General features: G+C 48.9%; 2 protein-coding genes and 1 long non-coding RNA gene across 5 annotated transcripts in view; 2 read left to right on the top strand and 1 right to left on the bottom strand.

Moving 5' to 3' along the window:
- Window positions 1-6,983, top strand: part of LINGO3 (leucine rich repeat and Ig domain containing 3) — a 63,165-nt gene extending 56,182 nt beyond the window's left edge. For all 3 annotated transcript variants that reach the window (XM_081846214.1, XM_081846212.1, XM_081846213.1), the window contains exon 2: window positions 1,817-6,983. In XM_081846214.1, the coding sequence (XP_081702340.1) occupies window positions 1,851-3,674 (1,824 nt within the window). In that variant the 5' untranslated portion in view covers window positions 1,817-1,850 and the 3' untranslated portion in view covers window positions 3,675-6,983. The remainder of the gene's footprint in view (window positions 1-1,816) is intronic.
- LOC309333115 lies at window positions 4,430-11,678 on the bottom strand. The gene is made up of 2 exons (XR_014152395.1): window positions 11,602-11,678; window positions 4,430-8,590 (listed from the first exon to the last, which is right to left on the bottom strand). It is a non-coding gene; the product is annotated as an uncharacterized lncRNA (long non-coding RNA).
- A 78-nt stretch (window positions 11,679-11,756) lies between these two features.
- The window catches only part of LMNB2 (lamin B2), a 48,694-nt gene continuing 34,180 nt past the window's right edge, over window positions 11,757-26,270 (top strand). Inside the window, exons 1-2 of the mRNA XM_081846207.1 lie at window positions 11,757-12,135; window positions 13,413-13,549. Of these exons, the coding sequence (XP_081702333.1) occupies window positions 11,893-12,135; window positions 13,413-13,549 (380 nt within the window). The 5' untranslated portion in view covers window positions 11,757-11,892. The remainder of the gene's footprint in view (window positions 12,136-13,412; window positions 13,550-26,270) is intronic.

Below are 26,270 nucleotides of genomic sequence, written 5' to 3'. Positions count from 1 at the left end.
AGCACGAAGAAGAGCAGCAGCTGGGGTCCCGTTGGGGAGTGAGAACACTTTCTTGAGGAATTCGTTATGCACTACTTCTAAGGCTTTGTTAGCCTTTAGGTCCATGCCCCACATTGCTACTCCATGGAGCATCTGGGAAACCACTTTGCTGGCAAAGGTTTTCAGCACAGGTTCCAGTAACTGGCCACAAGGTTTCTGCGCTTTGAGTTTCGTAGCCTCAATGTGCCCCTTCCACGATAGCGTCTCAGTGAAGAGAACTCCCAGATATCTGAAGGAGTGTGTTTGCTCCAGATCCTGCTGATCCATTTTCCATTTGAATCTGGGACTACGCTTCCCAAAGAGCATAATTTTGGTCTTGGGGTAATTCACGGCGAGGTCTTCCTGCTTGCAATAATGCTAAGCAGATTGTTAAGACCTAATCGGGAGTGATAGGAGCACCACATCATTGGCATACAGCAGACAATATATTTTCCTATTGCTAATTGATGGGGTAGGGGATTGCGCCAGTGCTACGTGTGGCGCCATATCATTTATGTAAAAGTTGAAGAGTGTGGGAGCCAATATGCAGTGCTGGGAGATCAGTTCCTGCCCTTTGATTTTACATTAGAGGACCACTGAGGAAGAGAGAGACTTTTCTAGGGTAACTCAGTGAGATTCTTTGGGGAGGGGTCCTCCCTTCTGCCACCGGGACTGCACTTGAGTCAGAACCACCTGAGTCCCCTCTGCTTCCCACCCTCAAGACCTCAGTGTACACTAAGTTATTATATAAGAAAGGGAGGAGGAAATTAAATGGCTGCAAAACAAATTCCTGCTTCGCTTCCCCTCCCTGAAAAGGGAAGAAAAAATGAGTCCAATTTATTTTTAGCTGCCTAAAGAGGGGGCTTTGCATTATTATTCCTCAAGGGTGAGCTGCTGCTGCTGCTGCTGCTGCTCTTGCTGCTATTAATCCATAATCTACAAAGAATGGATTCTGCAATCACCAGTTTTTTAAATGTGAAATCTGCCAAGGATATTTTGTGATCTGCAGGAAAAGGAAAATCCTCTTTGCTACATGTAAACGTGCAAGTGCTTGGTTCTGTTCTGGAGAGGGGGCAAGATGGGGGGGGCTCTTCAACACGCAGGTGGGCATCCCAATTATGGTATGTCTCTCTCTCTCACACACACACACCTGCAAAGTCTTTGCTTCTTCCAGAAGAGCAAAGCCAGCATCGTACAGCGGCTGTGTGTGTAAGCTAGGTTGCTTGTACAGGGCACAAGCAAAGGAAAGGAGGGTCTCTGCCCCAAGGCACCTCCCATCTTCTCTGCTCTGCCTGTGGGGAGAGTGGCTGTCATCCCAAGGCCATGGCACACCCATATGTAAAGGGACTTGCAGAACAGGGCAAGGGCAGCTCCCCTCTAGAGAGCCCGGGGGGAGGGGCTTCTTCCTCAAAGGAAGTGAAACTGGTAGGCTAAAGAAGGCTCTTCTCTTCTTGCCTGGGCCTCATGCACACTTTAGTTTTAATGATTCATATTACTCAGCTTGGTCTCATCCCCACCAACTCACCTGCCTTTCCTTGCTCCTCCATGGCCTGTTTGCTGATATGTGTCTCAGTAGCCAAGGGGGGCAGAGGGGCAACTGCCCCCTAGATCAAGTAAAACAAAAGAAATATTTCACTGCCCAATCCCATTGGTTCTGCCACCCACCAGAAAAGTCCTGCCCCACCTAAGTAAGTCCTGCCTCCCATAACAAAAATCCTGGCTATGCCAATGGCCTTGGTGCAGCTGCCGGGCAGCTGCATCTATGTCTGTAACTCCCTCCTCTCCCTCTCTCTTGCAGGTGCGTGGGAAGATGGTAGGATGTCCGTAGGACCATGCACTGCACCATGACATGCTGCTGCTGTTTTCTGGTTTTGGTTTTTCACTGTGTCCTCCTGAGTACAGCCTCAGTGGCGGCTTGCCCAGCACGCTGTGACTGCATCCCCCAGATCAAGTCCGTCAGCTGCCACCGCAAGCGCCTCACCGCAATCCCTGAGGGGATTCCCACGGAGACCAAGATCTTGGAGCTTAACAAGAACCGCATCCGCTGCCTGAACTCGGGGGACCTGTCCCCATTTCCACTATTGGAGGAGCTGGACTTCAGTGAGAACATCATCGCCAGTGTAGAGCCGGGTGCCTTCAGCAACCTCCTGAACCTGCAGGTCTTGCGCCTTCGTGGCAACCAGCTCAAGCTGCTCCCCCCGGGCGTCTTCACCAAGCTCTCCAACCTCACCGTCCTGGACATCAGCGAGAATAAGATTGTCATCCTCCTGGACTACACATTTCAAGACCTGAGGAGCCTCAGGATCCTGGACCTTGGGGACAATGACCTGGTTTATGTCTCTCGGAAGGCCTTCTCTGGCCTCCTGGGCCTGCAGCAGCTGACAATAGAAAAATGCAACCTGACAGACATCTCCGCAGAGTCGCTCTCTCGCCTCCAGAACCTACAGGCCCTCCGGCTCAGGCACCTGAGCATTGCCACAGTGGAAGACCAAAACTTCAAAAAGCTTTGCAACCTCTGGCAGCTAGAAATTGACAACTGGCCATTCCTGGAGGACATATCACCAAATGGCTTCCAAGGACTCAACCTCACCTCACTCTCAATCACATACACAAACATCACTGCTGTCCCAACAGCTGCCTTGAGGAACCTGGCGCATCTCATGTACCTGAACCTCTCCTACAACCCCATCAGCACAGTCCCCAAGGGCGCCTTCCGGGACCTCATCCGGCTCAGAGAGCTCCACATGGTGGGTGCCTTGTTGGTCTTGGTAGAGCCCCAGGCGCTGTATGGCTTGAGGCAAATCCGCCTTCTCAATCTCTCCAACAATTTCTTGTCCACTTTGGAGGAAAGCAGCTTCCACTCTGTCAACACTCTGGAGACACTCAGGGTGGACCGGAACCCCTTAGTCTGCGACTGCCGCCTCCTCTGGATCCTCCAGCGCCGGAAGACGCTCAACTTCAACGGCCAACCGCCAATGTGTTCCTCACCACCCGAGATCCAGGGTGACGCCCTGCGCGACTTCCCAGACTCTGTGCTATTTGAGTACTTCACCTGCCAAAAGCCAAAAATCAGGGACCGGAAGCTCCAGCACATCACTGCTTACGAAGGGCAGGCTGTGTCCTTCCTGTGCCGGGCGGACGGAGAGCCCACCCCCTCCATCGTCTGGGTTTCTCCTCAGCATCGGATGATCACTACCAGGAGCACTGGGCGAGTTGCCGTCTTGCCCAGTGGGACGCTGGAGATCCGCTACACACAGGTCCAAGACAGTGGGACCTACATCTGCATCGCCAGCAATGCCGGTGGCAACGACACATACTTTGCCACGCTGACCATCAAGGGGCACTTGGCCAACGGAGCCCTTTATGCAAACCGGACCCTGCACCTCAGTGACTTCAACGACACTTTGCACAACAGCACACAGGTCTTCTTGAAATTCACACTTGACCTCAAGACTATCCTGGTGTCCACTGCCATGGGGTGCATCACCTTCCTGGGCGTGGTGCTCTTCTGCTTCCTCCTCCTCTTTGTCTGGAGTCGAGGCCGTGGGCAGCACAAGAACCACTTCTCTGTGGAGTACTCTTTCCGCAAGGTGGACGGCCCAACCACAGCGGCTGGGCAAGGGGGCGCCAGGAAGTTCAACATGAAGATGATCTGAACTGCTGGCAGGCTGGGAGGGGGGCCCTGCTGGGAGCACCCGCAAGGAGAACCAAGTGGGCTGTGGGTGCTGCTGCCCCTCCTCTGCCATCAGTTCAGTTCAACTTCAAGGGCTTAGACCAGGCAAGCAGTGACCGTGCTGAGGCACCTCTGTCACACCACACTTGCCAAGGGTGCCATGAACCTAGTGGCAGCATTGCCCATCGTGGCTGGCCCAGTGCCAGCACCCAGCAAGGTGGGGAAGACCCTGGCACCCTGGCAGAGCCTGCTGCTGCCACCAGAGCCTCCTGATGCGGCTCGGCCGGGTGGTAGCAGCACCGGACAGAGCTCCAGCTCGCCTGGAAAGCACCAACTGGCCACCTAGCACCGCCCTGGTCCTGATGCTCGCACGTGGATGGGAGCGGCATCATTAGCAGGGTGGGTTTGGTTAGCACCATCCACATGCCGAGTGAGCTGGGAGCTCCTCCACTCAGTGCCACAGCCTGCACTGTTCACTGGCAGGCACTGCACTGCATGCGACTTCCCCCAGGCTGAAGGGCAGCCCTGGCCAGGGGCTTCTGCCTCTCTCTTTTTCTCCCTGTCTCTGGGCTTCTATCCCCCATGGACAACGTGCTCCACGCAAACAACACAGGGGGCTGTTCAGGTCTTTTTGCTGTAGCTGACTTTTGTCCTTTGTTTCATCAACTATGCATCTTTCAAGTAACGGGAGCATTACTCTTGGGCTTTAAAGAACCTCGCCTCTCTCTCATTTTTCTAAGTGACATATTTGGAAATCTCTGTTGAGCTGAGTGCTTGTTTTTAAACCATTTATATGCACGCCTAACAGGCATCTTCCTGTGCGGCCGAGGACTCCCTGTGCAGGGAGGGAAGAGGGAGACCAACCCACCTTTGCCCGCCAGACCAGACCAGAGCCAGCAAGGTGGAGATTATGCTGGGGGAGACGCAGTGCCTTGTAAGAACCCTGTCTAACATTTTTAATAATAATGAGGAGTATGTTGGCAGACAACTGCCCTCTGTGCCGAGACCCTCCTCAACAAAGCAATAACCTGCTTCTTCCACTTGGCTGGCTAGGATAGGGCCCAGTACACGGACCCAAGAAGGCTGAGCTCCTGCACTGTGCACTGTCCTGCACTCTCCCCAAGGGAGAGCCAAGCTTTGAGTGTGTAGATGAGAGAGAGAGAGAGAGATGTAAAGTGAAATGTAGGCTGCCCTCTTCTTTTCATTGAATAAGGCTAGAAGCCACTTGGAGGAGTGTTAGCTGGTTTAGTGGGGGAAGGAACACTCTGGACAGAAAGAATCCATTGCCACCTTTGAGCCCCACCAAGGACCCCACTGCAAGTCCTGGTGGCTTGAGGTGGACTCTGAGGAAGGCCAAGGGTGGCTGGACCAAGGCCAAGGCAGAGCAAGGGGTTGAGCTGCCCCAGTTAGGGATGTGTACAAAGTGCTTTCTGCCATCCCTACAACCTTCCTGTGAAGTGGGCAAGGTTGCAAGAAGGTGGCTGGCCCAGGGCCCTGATGGATGTGGCTGATTCTCCCAAATAGGCACAGCCCCATGGCAGGTTCCAGTTGGGTCACCTTCCCCTTCCCCTCCTTGGCTGGCAGATCCCAGCTGCAAAAGAAGCCTGAGCAGTCAGGAGCCGCTGGCGCCTTACAGCAAATCCCAAGAACAGGGTCCCTTTTGCGCCTTCCCTGCCTGCCGCACAGGAGAGGAGAAACTTCCGAGGCTCTGCCTGCCAAGGGAAGTGGTGTGTGTGTGTGTGGTTGCACATCCATCCACGCATGAGCTAGAAGATTATGCTTGTTGATGATAATGTATTATTTCTGCTAAACGAGGTTTTGGCTGACATATTTACTGGCATCTGCTTTGGTTTCCAATGAAAACACCAACTGGCAGGGAAGACTGGGATCGTCCTGACAACAGGAAATTAGTATTTTAGAGAGCAAGGCAGGTCAGCAATGGAGAAGTGCGCATTTGCTTGCTGGGATGGTGCTGATTGGACCTTCCAGGGCAAGAGATGTGGAGGCGTCTGTCAGCCAGAACTCCTCAGAGATGCTGCTGGATCAATGCTAATAAAATAGAGGGAAGGCTGCCACTCAGTTCCGCTCCGTCTGTTCCTCCTCCCACCACCTGGTCTGCTCTAAAGGGTAGCAAAAGGCGTGAAAGTTGGGGTCGGGACAGTGCGCCACTGAAGGGCATGCTGAAAAGACAGAAGCTTGGCTAGAGAAAGATTTTGCAGGGGAAATTCAGCCTGCTCCCCGTGACCTCTTGGCAATAGAGACCTCTCCAAGCTCTCAGGTGTGTTTGCCTGGCCTTCGAACATTTGGCCCTCTTCCTCTCACCCACCTGTAAAATGGCAACAGCAGCCAATTCATGTAGCTATTTTGAGGGCCAACACAAGTGTGACTAGGAGTGCTGAATACATAGCTAAATCCTGGCTTGTGGACTGCCAAGCGGAGAGTCCGAAAGTGGCTTCCTTTGCAGTGCTGGCCCGAGGGCACTGAGCAGCCATGGACTGTATGTGTCTGGAGGCACCTTAAAGATCAAGATTTAGTGTGGCATGAGTTTCCATAGACCAATTAATTTATGATATTTATTTATTGCCTGGCCAGGGAGGTCCAAGCTGTGTACATGTTTCTCCCCACACCGATTTTATCCTCACCAACACTGCGAAAGTAGGCTAGGCTCAGAGGTGGAGTTTGGCCAAGTGGGCTGAAACTGTATCTGCCCAGTCTGTGGCTCTTTAAACACCACACAACGTTGGCTCTTGGCGTCTAGAGACCACTTGCATCAGACCACAAAGATTTGAGCTGCAATAATGTGTTTGACAAAGGGGGGGGGAGCAGTCAGCTTTGGGCTGAGTAGCCTTTGGCTCTCTGGATCTCTGACTTAAGAGGCCATGAAGAAATCTATTGTCAGTACCCACGCCATTCCCCTCTGCATCTTCTGGACTCCTCTCCACCGCACCCTGCTCACTTCAAAAACAACTTCTCCAACAGTCCCAATCACTTGGCCCTTCCTTCCATTTTGGTGGAATAACACTGGACAGAGATGTAAGATCTTACACAGGGAAGGGGCAAGGGGGAAATCACAACCATGAAACTATTCCCCCCGCCCAAGAAGTAGGAAAGGAGCCCAGCACTGATTTTGAGGGTGGATGAAATTTGCTGGAGTTTGGGGTGGTGGATGCTCAAAAAGCCAAGAATGGGAAAGTCATTCACTGTCCCCATGGAATACCTTGTTTATACAGAATGTGCACACTTTTTAATATGTATGACTGCATGTACAATACAGCAATGTATCACATAATCACCTCCGTCTCCTGTTTGTTTTATGCTTTGGTGCCTCTTCTCAGTTATATGATGATGAGAACAGAATCCTTTGCACAATCTGAGCCCCTTTGTGGAAGTGGGAGTCTCAGTCAGCCATGTGGGCTTGTATAAGCTGTGCTGGCTGAGAGATCTAAATGCTATTTATTATTTAGGCAGATTTGCAGCACCTGAACCAGGACTTCCTCTGCTAGCACGTTCTACAAGAAGAATAGCAGCCACCGCCAAGCACACAGGCTGTGTGTTTTTGCATGTCTATGTGAAAGGATCAGACCCTGCCTATGGGGTGGGTGGGTGTGGAGAGGAGAGAAGGAGGTGGGTTCCTGATGCAATTCCCTGCAACAGACATTCCTGTGAATACCCCCTGGCACCCCCCTCTTTGGATGCCACTTCTGTCACGCACACGCGCGCACACACAACCTTTGCTGAATGGCAGTGGATCTGGAGCCTCCATGCCTTCTGTGTGAGGCAAGGGCACCATCCCGAGGATGACGAGGGAAGCCAGCAGAGTCTGGGCACCTTACAAATGTCTTATGTAAGAGGCCTTATATCAGAGGCCTGGAGTCCAATGCCAACTTGCCCTATGTGTGTCTGAGGAAGTGGGCTCTGGCCCATGAAAGCTTCTGTCTCTTTAAAAGGAGGCACATGAACTTTGTGCTCCTTTTGTTGCCCCTTGTCTGACAGGGGCTTCAGCTGCTCCCTCTGCCTCCCCAGTCAGTAAGAGAGGCCTTTGTCCCAACTGTTGGCAAGGGCGAGGGAGAAAGGCTCAACTGAAAGCTGGTTTCAGAAAACACAGGCAGGTGGGACTGGAGCAGCTGGGTCTCTGGCCTCCCTGGGCTCTGCCCAGGGGCCTCTCGCAGCAGCGCAGTCAGGATTATTTCTTCGCAGCTGCCCAGAGCACACAGCCCTAGTCACAGAATCCCAAACTGGAGGTAATTTTCACAGTGGGAAGGGGCGCAATGAGTCCCCATCTATGGTTTAAGCCACATGCAGATGCTGCACAGAAGCATAGAAGCTGTCAGTCAAGGACCCAGGTACTGACTTTTGTGCCATGGAAACAGGAAGCCCTCTCTGGTTTCATGTCTGGTAATCACTTCCAGCTCAGCCTTCACACACCCAACTACACCCCACAGTCGTTTAGCCCCAAAGCTCAGAACCCCAGCTGCCTCGGTGTGCAGCGGCCACCACAAGGCTCAAGGAGCCTCTGCTGCCCAGACAGGCTGCTATTTACAAAAAACGGCACGTGGTCAGGTGCTGAAGCGGGGGGCCAGCAAGTGGAGAATGTTGGCTATTTGCAGGTTAGTAGCGCTGCAGAGAGCTTGCTGGGGAGACCATGCATGACAAGGAACTAAAAAATAACTTTAACAAGGTTTTAAGAACAAAACCAAAAACTCCTGTTACACTAAATACATCAACAACAAACCAGACCCAACCACCAACCCATCCCCCAGGGTAACGGGAGAGGAGCTAGGTGCTGCTCCTTATATACTAGACCCAATTGCTGACACAGCTTGATGAACACAACTCAGCAGCACCTGCTATGTTTCACAGCTGCAAGACTAGGTCCCGTTATTTGCCCTGGCCCTGGCCCTTAAAGATATACACAACTTGTGAAACAATAATGAACCTTTACATTTTACAGTGACCATTCAACAGAGAAAGCAGAGAGGGCAAAGGCTCTGTGTCACTCCCCAGAGAGGAGTGGGGCCAGCACTGAGGAGAGCCTGCCTCTTGCACTGGGCTGGAGCTGCAAGCCCTCGACTTCTGTTCCATACAGGACTCCGCCCCAGTCACCCTTAGCAGCCTTGAACGGTTACCTCACTGGCCTGACCTTTGGACAAATGTGTGCTCCAACTTAAAATAAGGCTGCTCAAGAGGCTGTGATGGTTTGGCATCATTCAGCTTTGATAAGACACTGAGCCAGGAGGTTTAGCCAGTGTTAGCCCTACTCTGAGTAGACCCATTGGAAATAATGGACATGACTATGGTCCATTAATTTCAATGGTGGGTACAAGCCAAAGCACCAAACTGCAGAGGAGAAGCCTGGATGGGGCCTGAAGACAGGAGTAAATTAGCTTAGAAGGAAAGCAAGGGATGGCAGAGGGACCAGGAGGACAGGAAAGTGCCTCAGGGCATGTGGCTGGAGAAAGGGGGCTGCATCTCCCTTCCTTGCAAACCGCACCCAGTGAAACTGAATGTTGGGGGATTCAGGGCAGATATATTGCAGCACATGGGCATAGTCAGGATTTTTGCGGGGGGGGGGGTGTTGTTACTTGGTTGGGAGGACTTTTGTTAGGGGAGATTGGTTAGTTAGATAAGTATTTCTATTGCTTTACTGTACTTGATGGGGTGGGACAGCTGCCCCCCTGCCCTTTGCACATGTTGCAGCCCCCGTCCTGTGCACATGCTGCAGCACATGGTGAAATGCTAGAATTTGCTTCTCCAACAGCCAGAAATGACCAGGAGCAATTTGGAGAACTGCTTTAAGCTGCGCTTTGGCAAATCCAAAAGGCTACCAATGCCTCCTGGCCACAAGGGTTGACGCTATCTGGTGCCAAAGGCAACTGCACAAAGATTACAGAGATTTATATAAGTTGAGTGGGGGGAGAGTTGATGCTGCTACGCCGCTATGCTTGTGTGCATCTAGTTGGCCCCAGTGGCACTCTCAATGTTGGACTAGTTGGGGGGGGCACCTTTGATGTCCAGCTGCAGATGCCCCCCCCCAAGAAAGCTCCCTCGCCCCTGATAGCCTAGGAAAAGCAGGTGTGGAGCCAAATGTCAAGCAGGGAGGCCAAATGCTGGCATGGAAAGCAGAGGCAAGCGGATGTCTTTGCTTGGCCCAGCATGGCAGGAAGCCGCCACCGAAGGCTACTTCCTTATGGAGGAGCCCAACTGCGGGACAGTGAGCCTGGTCCCCACCAGAAACCACCCACCCCCGTGCAGCCTGTGAAACTGTTGCGAAAAGCACAATTTGCACACCAAGACAAGCCAACCCGTGGCATGAGCCTGCCTTGCCCAGGAGAAATAGAAAGCGGCTCTTGCAGACTTTGGGGTGGGGGAACAGGCCTAGGTTGGCCCTGTGACAGGTTGGTGCCCATCAGGCACCATGTGGAATTTTGCTGCGCACTCAGCTCCCTTTTGCTGTCTTGAAGCAGCAGATGGAGCTTTGGCAGGCAAAACTGTGGGGATGGGCTCTGGGGGTGCTGTCCTCTGCACAAGACCAGAGGGACCTTTTGCACAGCACTCCTCTTGGGGACATGACAGCTCTGCCAGGTCTCTCTTCAATCAGTAATCTCCAAGGCAACACGATGACCAAATGCAAAGATATATCAATATACACTCTTTATATAATAAGAAACAAAACCAAATAAACATGTCTTATAAGTCTCTAAAAGTCTTTGAAGACTATGCAAGTCTCTGAAAGAAGCAATGTATCAGATTCCTATCTGGTGAAAACAGGCTGTACAGCTTAGTTTATGAAAGTTTTCACCAGATAGGGTTTTATGTTTTCAAGAGAATCCATTAAGAGTGATATTTTGTGACTTTCAGAGATTCATAAGTTTTCTGTTTATGTGATTTCATACTATATAAAGAGTGTATATTGATACTGTATCATTGTCTTGTTTGCAACACGGGGGTTAAATTGTTAGGTCTCTTTTCAGGGCAGGTTGGCAAGCAGAGCCGGACCTGTACAAACTCCTTGTCAAGAGGGCAGATCCTGGACCAAGGAGCTCCCTCTGCTCCTCAGTGTCACACCCACCAAGCGCTAGGCGGCTCCGCCTGTCCTCCCCCAGCTAAAGTGGGTGAGCCTGAGCGATTCAGAAGCCGCAGGGCGGAGGAGATATAATAATAATAATAATAATAATAATAATAATAATAATAATAATATTTATACCCCGCCCTCCCGGGCCACAGCCGGGCTCAGGACGGCTAACACCAGTAAAATTACAGTAAAAACATAATAGGAAAAAACAAACCAATTTAAAATACAGGTTAAAATGCAATTTTAAAAGTAGCCCATGGAAGGTGTCTGTAGAATTTGTGCTGTTAAACCGGTAAGGGGCCATCGCAAGAACTGCTGAAATTTTGGGAGGATGAATAATTACCATGGAATGGTCTCGGGGGTGGGGTGCACATTTCCATTTATTTATTGTTATTACTTTGCTAAAAAACAAAACATAAAAGGAAGCGGAGGCGCCGCCGTCCCCGCGAGCTACTGCCCTTCTCTCCGCTGGGCCAGACGCGGCCTCGGGAGACCCTCCCTCCTCCTTGCGAGCTCCACGGGTCAAGCGGGATCGGGGCCGCCATTCCCGCCTCGCCTGCGGAGCCTCCTTTGGGCGGAAGAGCCGCGGTGCTCCGCAGGGGATTCTATGAGCGGCTCCCCCAGGAAAGGCCGCCGGATTCTCTCCTCGGCCCCAGGCCAGCTCCCTCACCAGGAGGCCCCTCCAGCGGAGCCCGTGCCTGAGGGACAACGTGGAGAAGGGCGCCCAAAGAGAGGCACGGGAGGAGGAGCCAGCCTCGCTCGCTCTTTCCGGGGAAGGCGGGAAACTTCATCTCCACCAACAGAGCCCTTTCATTGCGCCATAGCGTGTCTCTTAAACTCAAACAAACAAACGCGTTTCGAAGCGAGCGCGCGAGGAGAAAACACACAAAACCGCCTCCAGGCGGCAAAATGGCGGCTGCGAGGGCTACGTTCCCCAGGGTGCTTTGCGCAAGGCCCGCGAAGCTCCGCCGCCGCCTCCGATTGGCCCGGGCGGAGGACTCGATTTCCCGTGGTGCACCGCATGAGGCGGCGACTCCTCCGAGCTTGGCGCGCGGGCCCGCCATTTTGTGCCGCCCTCGCTCTCGCCTTCCTGCCCAGTCCCGGGCGGATTGAATGAGGAGTCGCCGCCATGTCCTCCTCTCCGCCTTCGGCCGCCCCTCCGGCCCCCTCCCCGGGCACCCCCAGAGCGCCGCCGCCGCCGGCCGGAACCCCTCTGTCGCCGACGCGCATCTCGCGGCTGCAGGAGAAGGAGGAGCTGCGGCACCTCAACGACCGCCTGGCCCACTACATCGAGCGGGTGCGCGCCCTCGAGCTCGAGAACGACCGGCTGCTGCTGCGCGTCTCCGAGAAGGAGGAGGTGGTCACGAGAGAGGTGCGCCCCGGAGGGAGGAGGGGCGGCCTACCTGGCCGGGCTGTTGTGCGAGAGAGTCCCGCCCCTCTGGCGGCCCACCTCGCGAGGGCGACCTCGGCCATCCAGCGGGTCGCGACAGCCCGGCGGTGGGGGCGAGAAGAGCCGCCGCCCCGGCAGCCTCGCTTCGCCACGCCAGGCGGCTCTCCATTGCTGGCGAGGTCGCCCCAGGGCATCTAGCTCACCCCGGGAGTCCCAGGAGCAGAAGGGGCGGAACCTTCTGGTGGTTTCCTAATTGGGGGGGGGGGCGTGGGTGTGCATGTGTGCTGTCCTCGGGGATCGCAGGATTTCCCCTCGCGTCGGTTTCTCCCCGCTGCCGGTCCCTCTCAGCCGCTCCCTCCCGGCTTCTTGCCGCCAGAGAAGCTGCTGCCTCTTGTTGCTCCGCTCCGCTCTTGCTCTTTTCTTCCCTCCTCCTGCCTCGGGGCTTGGGTGAGAGAGCTGGTCGAAAGCGCTTGGGAGGCCCCTTTTCTGTGCTGGTCCCTTCAAAAAGTTTGGAAAGCCTAGTGGGACAAGAAAAGAAGAAGCCGCTGCCTCCTTTGTTGGGAGGCATTTGTCATCGCCTGCATGCCCCTAGCTCAGCTGCTCCCTTGCCTTCCTTCCAGCTTCCTGCTTGAGCAGAGATGGGGACCCCATGGCCCTGCAGGTGAGACTGGGCTTCCCGCCCCTCTGGCTGTGGACAAAGCCTTGTGGCAAAGTGTCCTGTTTCCTGGGGCAGCCTTGAGCTGCGCCATTTCAGAGCTTCAGTTCTGCGCAGGGATGTCCTTGGCCTCCCTTCCAGAGTGACTGGAATATGGACAGCACTCTCGCTTGGTCTGCTTTTCCCAAGGCGTCCAAAGCGCTAAATAAGGACCCAATCCTATAGCTAGGGCAACATTTCTTTTTAGTGGTTGGCTGAGCGCTTCATGTTGCTTCTAATGACACTGAATCATTCTATGGGCAGGACCCCCCAAAATGGCAGAGTTGCTGAGAGGTAGGCTGTTCAGAAAGGAGCAGGAAAAAGCATCTCTGGAGAAATAGGGGCAGGAGGATGAAGATAATAGATGTTGCTGCTCTGGGAGGAGAAAGTGGCTCCCACACTGCTCTTCTGCTGTGGCCTTGGCCTCTTTTGCCCCTTTCCTGCTGTGGCCTGGGGGGAGGGCTCTTCTCCATGCTTTGGAGGGGGGCAAATGGCACCCACCCTTCTGCTGCTCTGTATATTCCCCAGAGGCTGGTGGGGGTACCTGATTCTCCCCTCTGTGCAGGTGACCGGCATCAAGGCCCTCTATGAGTCAGAGTTGGCGGATGCCCGGAGAGTTCTTGATGAGACGGCCAGAGAGAGGGCCAAGCTGCAGATTGAAATTGGGAAGCTGCGAGCAGAACTTGATGAGCTTGCCAAGAGGTAAGGGAAGCCATGCTGCCAGGATGCTTAGGAGTGAGCATGTCTGGGCCGGAACACGTGTTGCACACAAGGTACTTTGATGTGCTTGTCCCAGCCCACCAGCTGCAGGGGAGGGAAGCAGGGTGGAAAACCCTTTTCGGGCCACGAACCACCTTCTGAGGGAGCCGCCTGTGGTGGGAGGGGCTGGCCACCCACACATCAGAGATTGCTGCACACACATGTGCACACACTCCTTCCCCCACCCTTTGTGCAGGGAAGGGAAGGCATTCTCACCGTGAGAGGATGCTTTCCACCCAGGGAGAGGTTCTCAAGGGACACAGAGAGAGAGCTGGAGGGCTGAATTTGGACCCCAGGCTGCAGGCTTCCCAAGGCTGGTCTTGAGACTATCTGCTTTCCCTCCCTCCTGCTTTCCAGCAGGAAAGCATTCCCCTTCCTTAAATATTGCGGAAAGAATCGGGGGGGGGGGGGAGCAGGCTGGAGAAAAGGATGCTAAGAGCCCACCACCCCATATATACACTGTTTTTTGCTCCAAATTACACCCCCATTCCAGGAGCTGCTTCCCTGCAGAAGGTGTGGCTCTCTGGAACTGTTTGCTGCACACCTTTTGCGTGTGACATGAAGTTAGGACCAAAGTTCTCACAAGCTCTTGGTGAGTTCGTTAGCCAGCCTTCATGCTGACATGGGGAATAGAGTTGGGACCCAGTGGGTGCAGATCTCCGTTTTTTCCCCCCAGGAATCCACATTGAATAAAACATTCTCTGCTTGGAGCTAAAGTTGCAAGACAATGGAGCATGGACGCTAGGGTTTATCCAGGGTTAGTGTTGCTTAGAGTAGACCCACTGAAAGTAAAAGACCCGGCTGACTTTGGTCGTGAGCTTTTAAAATCCTGCGCTCGCTCAGTGGTTTGCTGCTGCATCTGAAAGTGAAAATCTGCTCTGGTCAGCTGCCAGATGCTTAGCATATCAAGGTCTTGCTTTCTGCAAACCTGGAATGAGGCTCCAAATACTTTGCCCTCTGCCTTGCACTTCCTGGGACTCAGATCAGATATTGGTTGGAGAAAGAACGAGGTTTTCTGCCCTTCAAACAAAGAAACATGCACTTTAAAAATGATGCACATGTTACTTGCCAGGTCCTTCCAAGTCAGTCCTCTGATGGGATCCTGCCTTCCTTTTTTAAAAAAATAAGATTTTAATAATAGTTTTAAAAAATACATTAATATAAAAGAACCTAATCTAAATAAGAACAAAACAGAAAGGGGAAAGAAATCACAGTGTCCTTTCTCAAAATCAACCCTTAACTCTTGTCTCACACAGAAAGTGAGTGGCCTTCCCAGCTCACCCCTGAGAGCTTTCCTTCTCACAATCTTTTACCTGTGTTGTTTTTTTAAAAAATTTAACCTGTTTTATTAAATTTGCTTTTTTTAAAAAAAGATATTTATTAAAGTTTTCAAGAAATTATATAGAGTAAAACAAAAAAAAGAAAAAAGAAAGCAAAAATAACAATAAAACAAACATACATACAAAACAAATACAATAACAGGTATAATTTCTTTTTTTATAGGTAATTTTTTGTGATGGGATAATGAGCTGCTTGTGCGTAAAGCTTGATCCCTCTGGGGTTTGGCTGGTCATCCCAACCTAGGCACTAACGGAGCTCCCCAAAGCATGACTCCGTTAGTCGCTGGTAGAATCTGACAGTGGGCGTCTACGGAACCTACGCCAACATAAAAGCTGTTTGACGGACATGCGCTTTCGTGACTCTCTGCGTGACAGTTTCCGGCGCAGGGTGGGAGTTCCTAACGGGGGTCTTGTTACCTCTTCGCTGTCGTCACTGGAAGTATCCCAGAGCCTCCCCTCCGCTGTGACTCCTGCACTCCCCCTGCTGGTTCCTTCTTCTGCTGCAGATTCTCTTCTATTCTCATGGAGCCTATCCACCACCTCTCTCTCCGATGGCAGTTCCCTGACATCCACCTCCCCCCCAGGGCCCCCTTCACCCCCTCCCGCCTCCTCTCCCACTGGCGGTGAGGACGGAAAGCCCCCGAAGGAGCTCTCCTCGTCGTCCGAGGATTCAAACACTTCTAGCCACGGCGTACCGTCTCTCTCCCCGTCTTCCTCTTCTTCGTCTGAGTCGGCTTCCTCACCCACCCCTGACTCAGGGAACCCTTCAAACTCTCCTTCCTCATCGGTGGTACCAAAGTGTTCCCTTCTAAATCGTGCCACGGGTTGCGGTTTTCTTGGGAAACGCTGATGAAATGTTTCTATTAAAACCTCGTCATTGACTACCTCTGCTTGTACCCAAGTGTTTTCCGACTCTACTTCCCCCTCCCATTCTACCAGATATTCCACCTGATTCCCCTTCCACCTGGAATCAATGATTCCTGCCACGTTCATGTCGCGCTCTCTCTCTTCTATCACGGGCGTTTGGGTGGCCTCTCTCTCATGCTCCCCCCACTCACGTCCCTCTCGGTACGGCGACAGTAATGACCTGTGAAATACTGGGTGTAACTTCATGTGACTGGGCAGCCTGAGTTTGAATGCTACTGGGTTGACCTGCTGTATGACCTCAAAGGGTCCCAATCTTTTGGGTCTCAATTTCTTACACCCTCCTTTGAACGGTAGTCCTTGGGTGGATAACCACACCCGGTCCCCCACCCTTATGGTTTCACCTTCCCTCCTATTTTTGTCTGCTTGCTTCTTATATTCTTCCTTGGCTTTCTCTAAGTTAAGTTGAAGCTGACGGTGGATCGCTTCCATCTCTTCAAAAAAATATTCCGCCGCCGGCACGCTCCACCTCTCCCCTCCCTCTCCTGGGAATGCCCGGGGGTGACACCCATAATTTGCCAGAAAGGGACTCATCCCTGTGGACACGTTCTCCGCGTTGTTGTAGGCAAATTCTGCTAGAGGTAACTTATCCACCCAATCATTTTCTCTGTCTTTTACATAACACCTCAGGTATTGTTGTAAAATCCCATTTGCCCTTTCCGCTTGCCCATTGGTTTCTGGGTGCCGAGCAGTTGAGAAATTGAGTTCTACGTGTAATAAGCTCATCAGTTTCCTCCAGAACCTGGAAGTAAATTGTTTCCCTCTGTCGCTCAAAACCCTCAAGGGGGCGCCATGCAACCTAAAAATATGTTCTACAAACAACTTGGCGGTTTCCTCCGCTGTGACTGCATGTGAACAAGCTATAAAATGACACATCTTGGTTAATAGATCTACCACCACCATGACAGCTGTTTTGCCTTTGGATTTTGGCAGGTCCGTCATAAAATCTATGGATACTGCCTCCCATGGCCTTTCGGGCGTGGGTAAGGGTTGTAATAGCCCCGCTGGCGCCACCCTCTCTCCTTTTGCTCGCTGGCACCTGACGCAACCCCTGACATATTCCCGTACGTCCTCCCTCACCTTGGGCCACCAAAACTCCCTGGTAACCAACCACATGGTTTTGTGCTGTCCAAAATGTCCCGCGGTGGGGCTGTCATGCAACTGCTTGAGTACTCTGCCCCTCAGTTCCCCGTCGGGTATGTACAGTGCCCCTTTGTAATACAACGCCCCGTTCTTTTCTTCAAACCCCCCTGTGTTCTCCTCTGCCCTCCGGAGCTCTCTGAGTTTCCCTTGGGCGTATTCATCGTTCTCAGTACCCTCTATCAGTTCCCTCTGCCCCACCAATGCCGCCCCACACACCCAGCGGTCTTCAGGGATTACATGCCTTGCCTCGGGCGCTCCCTCCCCCTCTAAGTACTCAGGTTTCCTGGAAAGAGCGTCCGCCCTCACGTTCTCGGAGCCGGGCACGTAACGAATCTCAAAGTGGAATTTGGAGAACTCCTGGGCCCATCGTACTTGTCTCTGGTTCAGCACTCGGGCTGTTCTCCAATATTCCAGATTTTTGTGGTCAGTTCGGACTTGAACCTTGTGCTGCGCCCCAATCAGCAAGTGCCGCCATTTCCGGAAGGCTTCATGAATGGCGAGCAGTTCTCGGTCGTATACTGTGTAGTTCCTCTCGGATTTGTTCAACTTCCGCGAGAAGAATGCACACGGTCTCCATTCAGATGTATCTTTTCCCGGCTGGAGAAGAACGGCCCCCACCGCTCGGTCTGACGCGTCAGTCTCCACTCTCATTGGTTGTTGTAGATCCACATGCAACAGTTGCTCTTCCGACGCAAACGCCTGCTTTAAGCGTTCGAACGCCCGCTGCGCTTCTTCCGTCCAAACAAATTTCTTTTTGCTACTAAGACAATCCGTGATAGGCGCTGTTAAATGGGCAAAGTTCTTGATGAACTTCCTATAGAAGTTTCCGAAGCCCAGGAACCTTTGCACGTCCTTCTTGGTCTTTGGTGTTTTCCATTCCAGTACCGCTTGAACCTTGCTGGGATCCATGGCCAACCCCTTGTCAGACAACCGGTACCCCAGGAATTCCACCTCCCTGGTATGAAACTGACACTTCTCCAGTTTCACCCACAGCCGATTTTCTCGCAACTTGCTCAGTACCTCTCTTACATCTTGCACATGCTGCTCCTCATTCGCTGAGTACACCAGGACGTCATCTAAGAACGCTACGCAGTTCTTGTAGAGCAGTGGCCCCAGGACGTGATTCATGAATGATTGAAAGCAGGCGGAGCCCGCTTGTAATCCGAAAGGCATAACTAAATACTCAAAAGCCCCCAAGGGGGTGAACATAGTGGTCTTCCACTCATCCCCCTTTCTCACACGTATCAAGTTATATGCCCCCCTAAGGTCCAGCTTGGTAAAAATTTTCCCTTTTCTCACCTGTGTCAGAATGTCATCAATTCTAGGCATAGGGAAAGTCACTGGTTCTGACACTGCATTTAGGGCCCTGAAATCACATACAAGCCTGGGCTTGCCCGTGTGTTTTTTGTCCACAAAGAACACTGGGCTGCCCCCCACCGCTCGTGACTCTCTGATGAAACCTCGCTTGAGATTCTTGTCAATGAACTCCCTTAACTCCTGCATTTCACTGTCTGACATTGCATACAGCTTGCCCACTGGCAATTGTGCTCCTGGGAGTAAGTTAATTTGACAGTCAAAGGGTCTGTGCGGGGGCAGTCTATCTGCTTCCTTTTCGCTAAAGACGTCAATCAAGTCAGCATATTGTGGTGGCACCTTGCCCTTGCCCATCACTTCCACCCCTGCTAGAGTGGCCCTGGCCCCTGCCTGAACCTCTCCCTCTTTGCAGTGTTCTAGGCAATGTGCTGATCCAAAGGAAACCACTCTCTGATGCCAGCCTACTAGAGGATCGTGTAGTGCTAGCCAGCTCATTCCCAAAATAATGGGAGCTCCTCCCAAAGTGGCTACGTTAAACGCTATCAGTTCTGTGTGTCTTGCCACCCTCATTACCATTGGAACAGTCTGCTGGCTCACTTCTCCTCCCAACAGTTCCCTCCCATCAATCGTGGTAACCTGCAAAGGCTTACTTAATGGGATAGTCTGTATCTGGTGTTCAGCTGCAAACTCCTTACTCATGAAATTACAGGAGCTGCCTGAATCCAATAGCGCTTTTATCTTTAGTGGGTGTCCATTGGACAGTTCCAGCAACACCTCTATCACAAGCGCTGGTCTTGGAGGTTCCGGCGTGGGCACATTCACTTCTCCTCTGCCTGACTGCGGTGCCCTGATGCTGGCAGCCAGGCGTTGGCTTTTACTTGCTCGCTGCTTGTTTCTCCTTCCTCCTTCCCCCCAACAGTTCCCGCCATTCCTTGCCATTCCTTCCTTTGCGGACAGACTCTGGCAAAGTGACCTGGCTGTTGGCAGAGATAACATCTCTTGGCGCTCTTCCCCTCCTTCTTCCGCCCTTCACTGGTGTTTGAAACTGCGCGCGCTGTTCCAACTTCCATCGGCTCTGCTGGCGGGAAAGGCTGCTCCGGAATCTCTGGAATGCGGAAATCCTTCCAACGTTCCCCTTTTCCTTCCCGCTTTTCCAAAGCCCTTGCCTCCTGGCGCGCTCCTATGGACAGCGCTGATTTAGTCAGATGATCCATAGACTCCGCCCTGGGCGCCCGGGAAAGTTCATCTTTCACTGCCGGAGAGAGCCCTTCTTCAAACAGTATTTGAATAGGTTCACTCGCAAGGTCCCACCCCAGTCTATGAATCAGCATGCTGAACTCAGTCCAGTACTCACGTACAGATCGGCTCCCCTGTTTACACGCCATTAACTGCCTCCGCACCACCCCTTGCTCAATCTCACTGGAAAACATCAAGTCCATGGCGCGAAAAAACTTCATAGTGTCCTTTAAGATTTCATTATTGGCTGCCATCAGGGGCCGCACCCAGTCCCTCGCCCCTCCCTCTAGATGGCCGATCACGTACGCCACTCTAGAGTTCTCATCGGGGAAGTCATCAAACAGTAGGTTAAGAGCATATTGCATCTCTGTCCTAAAGGCTTGATAGTTCCTGGGATCCCCCCCAAATTTCTGCACCAATCCAGGCACCTTTCTGGCAAGTGGGGTGGATTTCCCTTTATCCGCATCTTGAGCCCTCCTCTCCTCGAGCCTCGCTGTTTGCAGCGCGAGCTGGACCTCCAACGCCCTGTACCTGTCTTCCAGGCTTGGACCTGCTCCAGCCCCAGCTCCTGCACCTCCGGTTCCAGCTGGTTCGCTCATGATGCCCTCTGCTTGCACAAGCTGCTTTCAGAGACTGTCAGATTGCTGTGATGGGATAATGAGCTGCTTGTGCGTAAAGCTTGATCCCTCTGGGGTTTGGCTGGTCATCCCAACCTAGGCACTAACGGAGCTCCCCAAAGCATGACTCCGTTAGTCGCTGGTAGAATCTGACAGTGGGCGTCTACGGAACCTACGCCAACATAAAAGCTGTTTGACGGACATGCGCTTTCGTGACTCTCTGCGTGACAGTTTCCGGCGCAGGGTGGGAGTTCCTAACGGGGGTCTTGTTACCTCTTCGCTGTCGTCAATGGAAGTATCCCAGAGCCTCCCCTCCGCTGTGACTCCTGCACTCCCCCTGCTGGTTCCTTCTTCTGCTGCAGATTCTCTTCTATTCTCATGGAGCCTATCCACCACCTCTCTCTCCGATGGCAGTTCCCTGACATTTTTATTAAAATTTCCACAGCTTTTTATCATAACAAACAAGACATAACAATAAAAGACATACAACACGTATAATTTCAAACTCTTAATTTCATATTCCTTACTTTCCCGACTTCCTCATACCTCCCCTTTCTGCATTCTCGTGTCGAATTAATTAATTAACAAATCCCTCCCTTACTTTCAACTTAATTATAATAACACTCATTTTCTTTAACTTAACCATTATCGCTGTTAACCCCTTTTTTTCTCATTCAACATCAATCTAGCATTCACTAATTTTTGAGTATTTCTTTAGATAGTCTTTAAATTTTGTCCAATCTTCTTCCGCCGTTGCTCTTCCCTGGTCACGGATTCTGCTCGTCATCTCTGCCAAACCCATATAGTCAATCACTTTCGTCTGCCACTCTTCCACGGTGGGTAGGTCTTGTGTCTTCCAATACTTTGCGATGAGTATTCTTGCTGCTGTTGTAGCATACATAAAAAAGGTTCTATCCTTCTTTGACATCAATTGGCCGACTATGCCCAGGAGAAAGGCTTCTGGTTTCTTAGGGAAAGTGTACTTAAGTACCTTTTTCAGTTCATTATAGATCAATTCCCAGAAAGCCTTAATCCTTGGGCACGTCCACCAAAGGTGAAAGAATGTTCCTTCTGTTTCTTTACACTTCCAACATTTGTTCTCGGGCAAATGATAGATTTTTGCAAGTTTGACGGGTCATGTACCACCTATAAATCATTTTCATAATATTTTCTCTCAAGGCATTACATGCCGTGAATTTCATCCCGGTAGTCCATAACTTTTCCCAGTCAACAAATGTCATGACCAATATCCTGCGCCCATTTAATCATTGCAGATTTAACCATTTCATCCTGTGTGTTCCATTTCAACAGCAAGTTATACATTCTTGACAAATTCTTAGTACTAGGCTCTAACAATTCAGTTTCTAATTTTGATTTTTCCACCTGGAAGCCGACTTTCCTGTCTAGTTTAAAGACTTCCATTATCTGATAGTAATGAAGCCAGTCTCTCACTTTCCCTTTTAACTTCTCAAAACTTTGCAATTTCAATCTATCTCCCTCTTGCTCCAAAATTTCCCAATATCTCGGCCAATTGACCTCCATGTTTAATTTTTTAACAGCTTTTGCCTCCATTGGCGACAACCACCTTGGGGTTTTACTTTCCAACAAATCTTTGTATCTAATCCAGACATTATATAATGCTTTCCTGACAATATGATTTTTAAAACCCTTGTGAACTTTTGCCTTGTCGTACCACAGGTATGCATGCCATCCAAAAGAATTGTCAAAACCTTCTAAGTCCAAAATGTCAGTATTCTCCAGAAGTAGCCATTCTTTCAACCAGCAGAAACCTGCTGATTCATAGTACAGTTTAAGGTCTGGCAGGGCAAATCCGCCCCTTTCTTTCGCATCAGTTAATATCTTAAATTTTATTCTAGGCTTCTTGCCCTGCCAGACAAATGTAGAGATATCTTTCTGCCATTTCTTGAAACAATCCATCTTATCCACTATTTGCAATGTTTGGAACAAAAACAACATTCTAGGCAATACATTCATTTTTATAACTGAAATTCGACCCAACAAGGAAAACTTCATATTTGACCAAATTTCTAAGTCTTTTTTTACTTCCGTCCAGGTTTTCTCATAATTATCTTTAAATAAATTCAAATTTTTAGATGTCATATTTATCCCCAAAATAACAGGTATAATTTCAATACTTTATAGTCATATAACTTACTTTCCCGACCTCCTCATACCTCCCCTCTCTGTATTCCAATCTCTAATCAAGCCAATTCAGCAAATCCTTCCCCTAATTTCTGTTTAATTTTTTATCTTTCTTGTCTTAATTACATAATCATTACAGCTAGAAACCCCTTAATTTCTAAATCAACATCGTTCTAACTGTCAGGCCTGGTCGTTGTCCTCTTCAGATCACCACACAAACACTTCTTGTTCTTTTATAACTTTTTATTGCGTATTAACAAAACAATCTTATAAACGGTTCTTAAATATCATTCCTCAGAGTCACTTCTTTCAAATCCCTTCTGAGCTCTGCTTCTCCGTGACCAGCCACCCTCAAAATGGCGAAGGCGCCCTTCCCTTCGCTTTCCCGCTCTTTTTTCTACCCTCCTGGCTAGAGCTGGCCTGTATCTCCCCTCCTCTGAATCTGAGCTAGAACTGAACCCTTGCCTTGCCTGGGAACAGCCGGTCCCTCCCTCTTGTTCCTCTTGCTCCCTTCTATTAGATTCACTGCTCTCCCTCCCCCCTTGGGGAAATGCTTTCTCCCTCTGAGAAACTGAAAACTTCTAACTCTTCCCTGACACTAACATTCAATAATCCTGCAATGTTTCTTAAGATAGTCCTTAAATTTCTTGCAATCTTCTTCCGCCGTCTCTTTTCCCTGGTCTCGGATTCTGCCGGTCATTTCTGCCAGTCCCATATAGTCTATAACCTTCATCTGCCATTCTTCCACAGTGGGTAAATCTTGTGTCTTCCAATACTTTGCGATAAGTATTCTTGCTGCTGTTGTAGCATACATAAAAAATGTTCTATCCTTCTTTAACACCAATTGGCCTACCATACCCAGGAGAAAGGCCTCTGGTTTCTTCAAAAAGGTATATTTAAGTACCTTTTTCATTTCATTATAAATCATTTCCCAGAAAGCCTTAATCCTTGGGCATGTCCACCAAAGGTGAAAGAATGTAGCTTCATTCTCTTTACATTTCCAACACTTATTATCAGGCAAGTGGTAAATTTTTGCAAGCTTGACTGGGGTCATGTACCACCTATAAATTATTTTCATAATATTTTCTTTTAGGGCATTACATGCCGTAAATTTAATACCGGTGGTCCACAACCGTTCCCAGTCCTCAAACATAATGTTATGACCAATATCTTGCGCCCACTTGATCATAGCTGATTTAACTGTTTCATCCTGTGTATTCCATTCCAACAGCAAGTTATACATTTTTGACAAATTCTTAGTTTTGGGTTCTAGCAGTTCTGTTTCCAATTTTGCTTTTTCCACCTGGAAACCTATTTTCCTGTCTAACTTGTAAGTCTCCATTATTTGATAATAATGAAACCAGTCTCGCACTTTGTCTTTCAATTTCTCATAACTCTGCAATTTCAATTTATCCCCTTCTTGTTCCAAAATCTCCCAGTATTTCGGCCATTTAGATTCCATATTAATTTTTTTTTACAGCCTTTGCCTCCATAGGGGACAACCACCTTGGAGTTTTGTTTTCCAACAAATCTTTATACTTGACCCAGACATTATACAATGCTTTCCTGACAATATGGTTTTTAAAAGCTTTATGGGCTTTAACCTTGTCGTACCACAAATATGCATGCCACCCGAAAGTATTGTTAAAACCTTCTAGATCCAAAATATCTGTATTCTCCAGAAGTAGCCAGTCTTTCAGCCAGCAGAAAGCTGCTGCTTCATAATATAATTTAAAGTCTGGCAGGGCAAATCCATCCCTTTCCTTTACATCAGTTAATATCTTAAATTTTATTCTGGGCTTCTTGCCCTGCCAGACAAATTTAGAAATATCTTTCTGCCACTTCTTAAAACAATCCATCTTATCAACTATTTGCAATGTTTGGAATAAGAATAACATTCTAGGCAATACATTCATCTTTATAGCTGCAATTCGCCCCAACAAGGAAAGCTTCAAATTTGACCAAATTTCCAAATCCCTTTTCACTTCTGTCCAACATTTCTCATAATTATCTTTAAACAAATTCACATTTTTAGCTGTCATATTGATCCCCAAATATTTCACTTTCTTAACCACAGTTAAACCTGTCTGGTTCTGAAACTCTCCCTTTCAATAGGTGTTAGATTTTTCTCCACTACCTTAGTTTTTAGCTTATTCAATTTAAATCCTGCTACTTGACCAAACTCTTGAATTAATTCTAAAACTCTTTTCGTACTAGATTCTGGCTCTTGTAATGTAATATTAAATTTGCTTTGTAACATAACATTATTATATATATTCTATAAGACAAAGAATATAAAACAAAATTCATACTACAGTGCATAACTACATAACGTTAATATATATGGTTTCTGAAAAAAGGCTTACATAACAAAATCAATTCAATCAATCAATTTTTTTTAAAAAATAAAAAAAATCCTCCAACCCCCCCCCCCCAGTCAGGCCTTCCTTCTTCATCCATGTACACAATCTGTTCATTCGAGCTTGTATGTTAGGGTTGGCTTCCCCCCTTACAGTTCCTGTAAAATGCCCATTTATTTGTGATTTTTTGGCATTTATTTTCCGATCTATCCTCTGCCACTATCTGTGCAAATATTTCTGACTGTACGTATTCAAAAACATAATCATTCCATTTTTCCATATTCCATTTGGCCTTTTCTTTCCATCCCAGAGCAATAACTGCCATTCCAGCTAGAATCATAATCTTGTACAACTCTTGCTTATTACTTTTTACTTTGTTATTTCCCAGTATTCCCGAAAATAACAAATCCCTATTAACTTCTATGTTTATTTGAAATAATCAAAAAAATACCTTTGTAATCTTTTGCCAATATTCCGTAATCAGATTACATTCCCACCTCATGTGTGAATATAGTCCTTTTTCCTGACCACAATGCCGTCATTTGGGACTAAACCCTTTCACTATATTCACCATTAGTGCCGGAGTTCTATACCATTTTAATAAAAAATTTCTACTTAATTCTTTATACTTTTCTATTTTAATATTTATATTCTTCATCAGTTCTTGGGCCTTGTTTGGTGGCTCATACCTTCCTGCTCCCATTTAATCTGAATTGTCCTTTTCATTCTTTCTCGCCTATCATCAGTTTATATAACACCCCTGCTATCCCTTTCTCCGTTATTTGTCTTTTGTTCAGCACCATATCTATTTTCATTTCTGTCCTCATTGTTTCCTCTGCTCTTTCTGTTTTTATTAAATCATAAAGTTCTTGCACTTTCAGCCAATATTGTTTTCCTATTTTTTCTAAAAAAAACCATTTTTTTGTAATTAAATTCCCTTCTTCATCAAACATATCTTTTAATTTATAAAATCCCTGATCTTCTAATTTCTTCCACCTTTGACCCTTGCATATATTTTAACAGCATCCACCTTGAGTATGTTGGCATGCATTTCATATTCCGGTTCTTCCAGATTCCTAATCCAGTTTTCCTTGGTCCTATTGTCTTCTTAAAAGCCACTTTAATATCTCTATTAAATATCCCGTCTCTTCCTATTCCTTCATTTGTTTCATTCTCCAGCCTTATCCATTTAATCCCATTCTTATTTCCAATATCTTATTAGATTTTTCAATTGGAACATTTCATAGTAAAATTCTTAAGTTCGGTATTTCCCATCCCATCTCTTCTTGAGATGAATAATTTACTATGTCTGAGGTTCTAACCCATTTACTTCCAAAAATCCAATTTTTAAATACCTTATTCCATGTTTTGAACCATATTTTCCTAATGGATAGTGTAATTACTTGAAATAAATATAATAATTTCGGTACCTGAAAGATTTTAACTGCTCTAACCCTACATAGAATATATAAATTCTTATTTTTCCATGATTTTATATCCTTCTTGATCTTCCTCCACGCTTTTTTGTAATTTACATCTGAAATCCTTGCAATATTTTTAATAATAT

Source organism: Podarcis erhardii, assembly GCF_964252035.2.
Source record: "Podarcis erhardii genome assembly, chromosome: 18".
Lineage (NCBI taxonomy): Eukaryota > Metazoa > Chordata > Lepidosauria > Squamata > Lacertidae > Podarcis > Podarcis erhardii.
This window is presented reverse-complemented; position numbering and strand designations above follow the sequence as displayed.